General features: G+C 44.4%; 1 protein-coding gene across 3 annotated transcripts in view; it reads left to right on the forward strand.

Annotated features, from left to right (window-relative positions):
- LOC137535363 (zinc finger protein 585A-like) overlaps window positions 1-6,941 on the forward strand; it is an 83,708-nt gene extending 76,767 nt beyond the window's left edge. For 2 of the 3 annotated variants that reach the window (XM_068257192.1, XM_068257193.1), the window contains one exon: window positions 1,927-6,941. In XM_068257192.1, coding sequence (XP_068113293.1) covers window positions 1,927-4,004 — 2,078 coding nt within the window. In that variant the 3' untranslated portion in view covers window positions 4,005-6,941. The remainder of the gene's footprint in view (window positions 1-1,926) is intronic. The other variant, XM_068257194.1, reaches the window with a different exon arrangement.
- The last annotated feature ends 206 nt before the right edge of the window (window positions 6,942-7,147 follow it).

Here is a 7,147-nt window from a genome sequence, read left to right on the forward strand (position 1 = left end):
GATAGTCAATGAGATGCAAATAACTCTGACTTGTATGCAAATGAACTGAAAATTGTATGCAAATAATCACATTTGTCAGGAAATGCATTTGATTGGCCAAATGCAGTGTTCTCCCCAGAAATTTTTCCAGCCGGGTGGTATAAAAAAGTAGCCGGGTGGGGAAGGTCCTGCTGGGCGCCCCCCCTAATAAATTGACAGGCCAGGCTCCGTCTTTTGTACTGGAATCTCTTAAAGGAAATATTAGGCTAGTTACTTACCTGGGGCTTCTTCTAGCCCCCTAAAGTCCTCCTGCTCCCTCACTACCATTCCATGCTGCTCTGTTCCTTAGACCCGCACCTCCTCGATCATGCTCCTGTGGCCAGGAGTGCTTTGCCCATGTGCAGTAGCAATTATTAGTTACCGCCCAAGTGCAAAACGCTACTGGTCACGAGAATGTGATGGAGGAGGTGAGTGACATGTGGCTGCACATGCAGCTTTCAGAGAGGAACAAAGTGGTGTGGAATGACTGCAAGGGACAAGAACAACTTAAGGGGCTGGAAGAAGCCCCAGGTAAGTGTCCTTTAAAGTTCTAACTACCTTTCTGCTGATTTAACAATGAAACTAGCAGCTGTCAAAGGCCAGGGTGTCTCTCACTAATCACTCTGTGCCTCTGTCTGCTGATGCCATGGGTGAGTCTGTGGCCATCTGTACACTGGCTCACTCCCCCCCCCCCCTTCCCCTCCAAACTGCAGCTTCCTCACACAAGTGACGCTCACTTCTGTCATCAATCAGGGCAGGACAGGATAATTGTGGGGTGAAAGGGTCAAGCATCCTAAAGTTCTGGCTGGCAGAGGCTGAGTTAGAGGCCCCCCTCCTCCATTAGTAGTAGCCAGCGAGATTACACACATGCACAAACAAGCTGAGGCTGGGACCAGCACAGGGAGAGCAGGAGAGCGTCTGGCTGGACATGCCACAAAGATCAGAGCTGTGTTATCTCACAGCTTCAGCTCAGCTCATATAAGCAGCGAGTACAGGGAGAGGAGGAGGACAGCATCTGGCTGTACATTCTGAGAGCCACACTTCCTCTCTTCAGCTCAGCTGCATGTGACGTCACCTGCATTCCCCGCCCCTCCACACAACAGCCGGGAGCTGAGGAGGAGGGCGGAGATAGCGTCCCTGAGTGACGGCGGCTGGCTGCAATGATACAGCCACCGCTGATCACTAATAAATGCACAGAGCAGGGATAATTTTACCTGGGCGCTCATGGATCTCACCGGGCGGCCCGCCCAGGTAAATGGCTCTGGGGAGAACACTGAAATGTCAGGCTACATAGAATTTGCATGCATACCAAAGTTATTGGCATGTGATTGGCCACCTGTAATGTGCACAACCTTCTGCAATTCTCTGTCAGGCTGATAACTAGTGATGTTCAGTGACCTGCCAATAACTCAGAGAGGGTGCAAATTGTATGCCAATTTAATGCAAATGTGCAATGAAGATAAGGGAATTGGTCGGCACCTGATGCTATTTTGCAGCCTATGGGGGGTGAGGGGGTCAGGTGACTTACTGTGCCTCCAGACAACCAGACACCAATCGTAGAACCAATCAGAAGGAAAAGTCGGGGCACCAGATAAGCTGCAGATCACCACTTTATTTCTTCCCCCATCCAAACGTACTGATAAACAACAAACACAGCGTTTCACGAGACGAACTCGCTTCCTCAGAGACCAGGTGATCTGCAGCTTATCTGGTGTCCAGACTTTTCCTTATGATTGGTTCTACAATTGCTATATGCAAATGTGCAGCTGCTGCACTTGGTTCATTTCTAATCTGCATAAACTTTGCATCAACTTGGAATTCTGAGCAGCTCACTGAACATATCTAATGGTAATTCTTCCTCCCCTCAGAACTCTCTAACAGGAAGTGATGATGTTTCTCTATTTGCAGCGCGGAGTCCGAGCATCAGGAACCTCTCAGAGACTCGTCTCTCTGTATCCATACACTGTACAACGGATGATGATGTCACTGGACAAGAGTCTCCTGCAGAGATCCTGGTTGCCGATCAAGAGAGATCACTCACTAGAGAGAAGCCCTTTTTATGTGCTGAGTGTGGGAAATGTTTTGTTCAAAAATCAGATCTTGTTATTCATGAGAGATCCCACAATGGTGAAAAACCCTATTCATGTAGAGAATGTGAAAAATGTTTTGTATCTAAAGCAGGCCTTCTATATCATGAGAGATCTCACACTGGGGAGAAGCCCTATTCATGTGCTGAGTGTGGGAAATGTTTTGTATGTAAATCAAACCTTGTCAAACATGAGAGATCTCACACAAATGTTAAGTCTTATTCTTGTGCTGTGTGTGGGAAATGTTTTAAGTATAAATCAAATCTTGTCACACATGAGAGATATCACACTTGCGAAAAACCATATTCTTGTGCTGAGTGTGGGAAATGTTTCACACGGAAATCACAACTTGTCATTCATGAGAGATTACACACTGATGAGAAGCCATATTCATGTGCTATGTGTGGAAAATGTTTTGGGTATAAATCAAGTCTTGTCATACATGAGAAATCTCACACAGATGTGAAACCCTATTCATGTGCTGAGTGTGGGAAAAGTTATGGGCAGAAAGCACAACTTGTCAAACATGAGAGATCTCACACAAGTGAGAAACCATATTCATGTGCTGAGTGTGGGAAATGTTTTGCACAGAAAGCATATCTTCTCACACATGAAAGATCCCACACTGGTGAGAATCCCTATGCATGTACAGAATGTGGGAAATGTTTTGGGCGAAAAAGAAGTCTTGTCATACATGAGAGATGTCACACTGGGAAGAAACCTTATCCATGTGCTGAGTGTGGGAAGTGTTTTCTTCAGAAAGCAAATCTTCTCAGTCATGAAAGATCCCATACTGGTGAAAAGCCCTATTCATGTGCTGAGTGTGGAAAATGTTTTCCTCAGAAATCATATCTTGTCATTCATGAGAGATTACACACTGGTGAAAAGCCCTATTCATGTGCTGAGTGTGGAAAATGTTTTGCGTATAATTCAAGGTTTATTGTACATGAGAGATCTCACACAGATGTGAAGCCCTATTCATGTGCTGAGTGTGGGAAATGTTTTGTGAGTAAATCGCATCTTGTCAGACATGAGAGATCTCACACAGGTGAGAAGCCGTATCCATGTGCTGAGTGTGGGAAATGTTTTGTGAGTAAACCATTGCTTGTCAGACATGAGAGATCTCACACTGGTGAGAAGCCCTATACATGTGCAGAGTGTGGGAAATGTTTTTCTCAGAAATTATACCTTCTCAGACACGAGAGATCTCACACTGGTGAAAAGCCCTATTCATGTGCAGAGTGTGGAAAACATTTTCTACTGAAGTCTAACCTTGTTAGACATAAGAGATCTCACACTGGTGAGAAGCCCTATTCATGTGCAGAGTGTGGAAAATGTTTTCCTCAGAAATCATACCTTGTCATACATGAGAGATTTCACACTGGTGAAAAGCCCTATTCATGTGCTGAGTGTGGGAAATGTTTTACACAAAAATCATGTCTTGTTGATCATCAGAGAACTCACACTGGTGAGAAGCCATTTTCATGTGCTCAGTGTGGAAAACGTTTTGCGCATAAATCACATTATGTCACTCATAAGAGATCACACACTGGTGAGAAGCCCTATTCATGTGCTGAGTGTGGGAAATGTTTTGCACATAAATCACATTGTGTCAGTCATGAGAGAATTCACACTGGTGAGAAGCCCTATTCATGTGCTGAGTGTGGGAAATGTTTTGCACATAAATCACATTGTGTCAGTCATGAGAGAATTCACACTGGTGAGAAGCCCTATTCATGTGCTAAGTGTGGAAAATGGTTTGCACATAAACGACATTGTGCCACGCATGAGAGAATTCACACTGGTGAGAAGCCCTATTCATGTGCTAAATGTAGGAAATTGTTTACAGATAAATCACATCTTGTTCGTCATGAGAGATCTCACACTAGTGGTAAGTAAGGGTCAGGGAAACATAGCTTCACAGCAGATATCTTTAGCAGCACACTACTCTCCATCTCCCCAGCATAGCCAGAAATCATATGTTCTCACACATGAAAGATCCCACACCGTTGGGAATCTCTATTCATGTACAGAGGGTGGGAAATGTTTTGGACATAGACAATTTGTTCAACCTTTTTATCCACACTACAGTATATCTACGTCTTCTGTGACTTAATCTAAGCCACAAGGATGTAGATATACGTCTTGTAGCTGAAGCACAGCTGTGCAGGATTGGGCATTGCTCCTGTGCAAAATCTCCTGCACTATCTGCTGCAGCGCTGATTGGTTAAAAGGAATATATGTTCCCTGAACCAATAAGATTGATTTTTACTATTCAAATTTTTATTTTCTCAGTTCATCGTGAAAAATACGATTATTAGTGTTATTTTAGAATCAAAAATCTTCACCATAAATTGTGACGGGAATATAATCTAAGTTTTATGATAAACGGTGGAAATAGCCGAACAAATTTTTATTTTTTAACTGGAATTGGTAAAACTGAGAAATAATGTGTCTATTTTTTTCCTCTTTTTTTTTTTTTATATTAACCACTTGACGACCGCAGTGCTAACCCCCCCTAAAGACCATGCTCTTTTTTTGTTGCGCTGGGCTGTGCAGGCTTTTCAGCCTCCTGCACAGCCCAGCTAAGGAGCCCAGTGATCAGACTCACTTCCTTTTTTTGTCACTAAGGGAGCATGCCGCCGGAGGGGTCCGATCGCTGCGGCAGTTTGTTTATTTCTTTTTTCTTCAGCCTCATCGAGGTTCCCTGTCCCTCCCTTCTGTGCTTTGATTGGAACAGGACGGCGATCCATCCTGTTCCACCTCTCATAGGCATTAGCCTATGAGAGGACGGCGCTCCCAGGCCAATCAAAGGCCAGGGATCGCCAAACTCGTACAGCGCTGACGGGGACTGCAGAGCTGTACGGATGTAAACAAAGGGGATTTCTTTCCCCTTTCATTTACAAACAGCGATCGGCGGCTAGCAGGCTAATCACGGAACTCCTGGAGTTTCCTGGGAAACTGCAGTCCCAGGACTTGACGCCAATTGGTGTTAGGCGGTCCTGGGGCTGCCACCGCGGCCACGCCCATCGGTGTTAGACGGTCCCAGGGTAGTTAAAATGCATAAAAACTAAATGCATAAAAACTAAGAATCTGAAGATTTCTTGATAATGAATACCTTTGAGTAGAATCCCTTGAAATGGTCTTCCAGTGGTACCTTTTGGATGACCTTTTGCTCCAATAGAGTCACTGAATTTAATAAGGTGAATTGCATATGGCCCTTGGGGTGGCTGATAAGTAGGGAAAAGTCCAACCTGCCACGATCCCAAAAGGTCTTTTTTAGACCTGTTGTGGGACAGGAAAAGATTTTCCTCCCTGAGGAGAAAGCAGACATATTCTATCAGGGAAGTGATGCCACTCCTAGGACTGATGACTTAAACCATCCCTGTAGTAGAATGGGCTGAGGCTTACACTTAGATACTATACGCATGGTTATTGGACATCTGGGATAAGACACAGGTGTCACTAGACAGACAGGTCAAGGTGCCAGCTACTGTCTCACAGTCCGGCCACAGACAGGCCACCAATGGACCCAGAGATCACCAATAAAGGTATTCACAGATGCCAGCAGTTGGGGATGGGGTGTCACTGCCTGGATCATCAGGGAAGTGGTCAGAGGAAATCCAAACCAGATCCTCAAATGACAGAGAGTTGCTAGCAGTAAAGACGGGTCTTCTCTCCCTAGCTCCTCATATTCTGAAGAAGGAAGTAATTGTTTTTTTTTTTTTTGACAATATTGTAACAGTATCCTATATCATAAAACAGGGCGGTACCCGGGTACAGGATCTGAGAACTCTAGCAATAGAGATAATAGCTTGGGCAGAGAATAATCTCTTATCTCTCACAGCATCCCATTGTAAGATCCATCAGCCGCTCATGGTAACGGAACGCTGAGACCAACGCTGAGGCGCAAACCTCTGGTTCTCGGACTGTCTCTGACATCACTGGAGCACATGGCGCTGAGCTCCCATTGGATAAGCGGCAGACGCGTTCTCAGTACGCGCTGCGCCACTATAAACACTAACCACGTGAGTGCATAGCGTGTCAGCCACGCCCTTTGTTGATTGGTTACTTTGGATTCCTTTACTTTCTGATTGGTTAGTCCTTGTATAAATGTTAAGTGAGCGCCCTCAGTTATGGCCTGTGGTAGCCTATGCTGGGCTTGTTGCTGAGATTGCGCTCACACCAAGTGCTTCTCTTGCTGCCAACTTGTGTCTGTCTCTTGACTAAGCTTCTTCTAGATTTGATTGCCTGTTACCGACCCGGCTTGAACCTGACCACGCTTCTCTATTGGAATACCTGTTACTGACCCCTGCTTGTTAAAGGATTCGCATGAACGCTGCCTGGACTGACTCTGGCTTGATTGACCACGCATCTGTCTAAGGATTATACTTCAGTCATTACCTACTTCTTGCCATCGTCTGGATTGCCTCAGCCTAAAGGCCTCAGGTGACTATTCAGTATACTGTGTTGCATTGCTCATTGCTGTGTTTGGTGATTGCTGTCTGCCAGGTTGTATGCTACATCTGCCTGCAGGGTTTTGTAGTTTATATTAGGCAGGAGCTTCTGCAGGTGTTAGGGCTACGTTATAGGCCAGCCCTATGGGCATACAGCCTGACGTATAGCAGGTTACCAGACAAGCCTGACACCCATTATTCAGGTTGAATTGATATACAATAAAAAAAAAGATAATTGAAATAATGAATAACTTCAGTCTTTCTCTCAGGATTGTTTGATGGAAACAGATCTGCACGGCTTTTAATTTCTATTGTGTTGTTTTGTTACAATCCATGTTGCTTATACATATTCATGCTACTGTTTGTGCTTTTTGTATTTTAACAACGTATTTGGCTATTAGAATGTGATTAAAACTCCTGTGTGGATTACACTCGTTCTTTTGTTTTTACTTCAGTATTTAGTTTCAATAAAAATCTTTGAAACTGAAAGGAATTGACTGCGTTTTATGCTGTTTATGATTGATGTGGGCTTGACATATAGAGAATATTAATATACTTACATTACCTAACACGTTTTAAAATGCT

Source organism: Hyperolius riggenbachi, chromosome 10 (assembly GCF_040937935.1).
Source record: "Hyperolius riggenbachi isolate aHypRig1 chromosome 10, aHypRig1.pri, whole genome shotgun sequence".
NCBI classification, from domain to species: domain Eukaryota; kingdom Metazoa; phylum Chordata; class Amphibia; order Anura; family Hyperoliidae; genus Hyperolius; species Hyperolius riggenbachi.